General features: G+C 43.4%; 1 protein-coding gene across 1 annotated transcript in view; it reads right to left on the bottom strand.

Annotated features, from left to right (window-relative positions):
• Nucleotides 1-297, bottom strand: part of LOC119586781 (eIF-2-alpha kinase activator GCN1-like) — a 26024-nt gene that overhangs the window by 10990 nt on the left and 14737 nt on the right. Inside the window, exon 22 of the mRNA XM_037935501.1 lies at nucleotides 69-263. Coding sequence (XP_037791429.1) covers nucleotides 69-263 — 195 coding nt within the window. The remainder of the gene's footprint in view (nucleotides 1-68; nucleotides 264-297) is intronic.

Below are 297 nucleotides of genomic sequence, written 5' to 3'. Positions count from 1 at the left end.
ACATAAATTACAGTAATGCATGACTGACATTGCAGTAGTGTAGCTGAAGATCTCCAACTGAAACGCACCTGCTGTGATGGAGTGTGGAGGGCTTCAACCAGCTTGACAACAATGGGTTTGATCTTGGGGTCTGTGTGGTCCAAATGCTTGGCTAAGGAACCCATGAGAATGATGACACTCTGCCTGACAGCATCGTAGCTGGCATGCTTGGGTGCGGTGTTGAGGAACTTTTCAAATACTGGCAAAAGACTATTCACAGTTTCCTGAAAAAAAAAGATAAATTGGATTCTTGAAATT

Source organism: Penaeus monodon, chromosome 22, assembly GCF_015228065.2.
Source record: "Penaeus monodon isolate SGIC_2016 chromosome 22, NSTDA_Pmon_1, whole genome shotgun sequence".
Taxonomy (NCBI): domain Eukaryota; kingdom Metazoa; phylum Arthropoda; class Malacostraca; order Decapoda; family Penaeidae; genus Penaeus; species Penaeus monodon.
The sequence above is the reverse complement of the archived record's forward strand: the minus strand, read 5'-3'. Positions and strand labels throughout refer to the sequence as shown.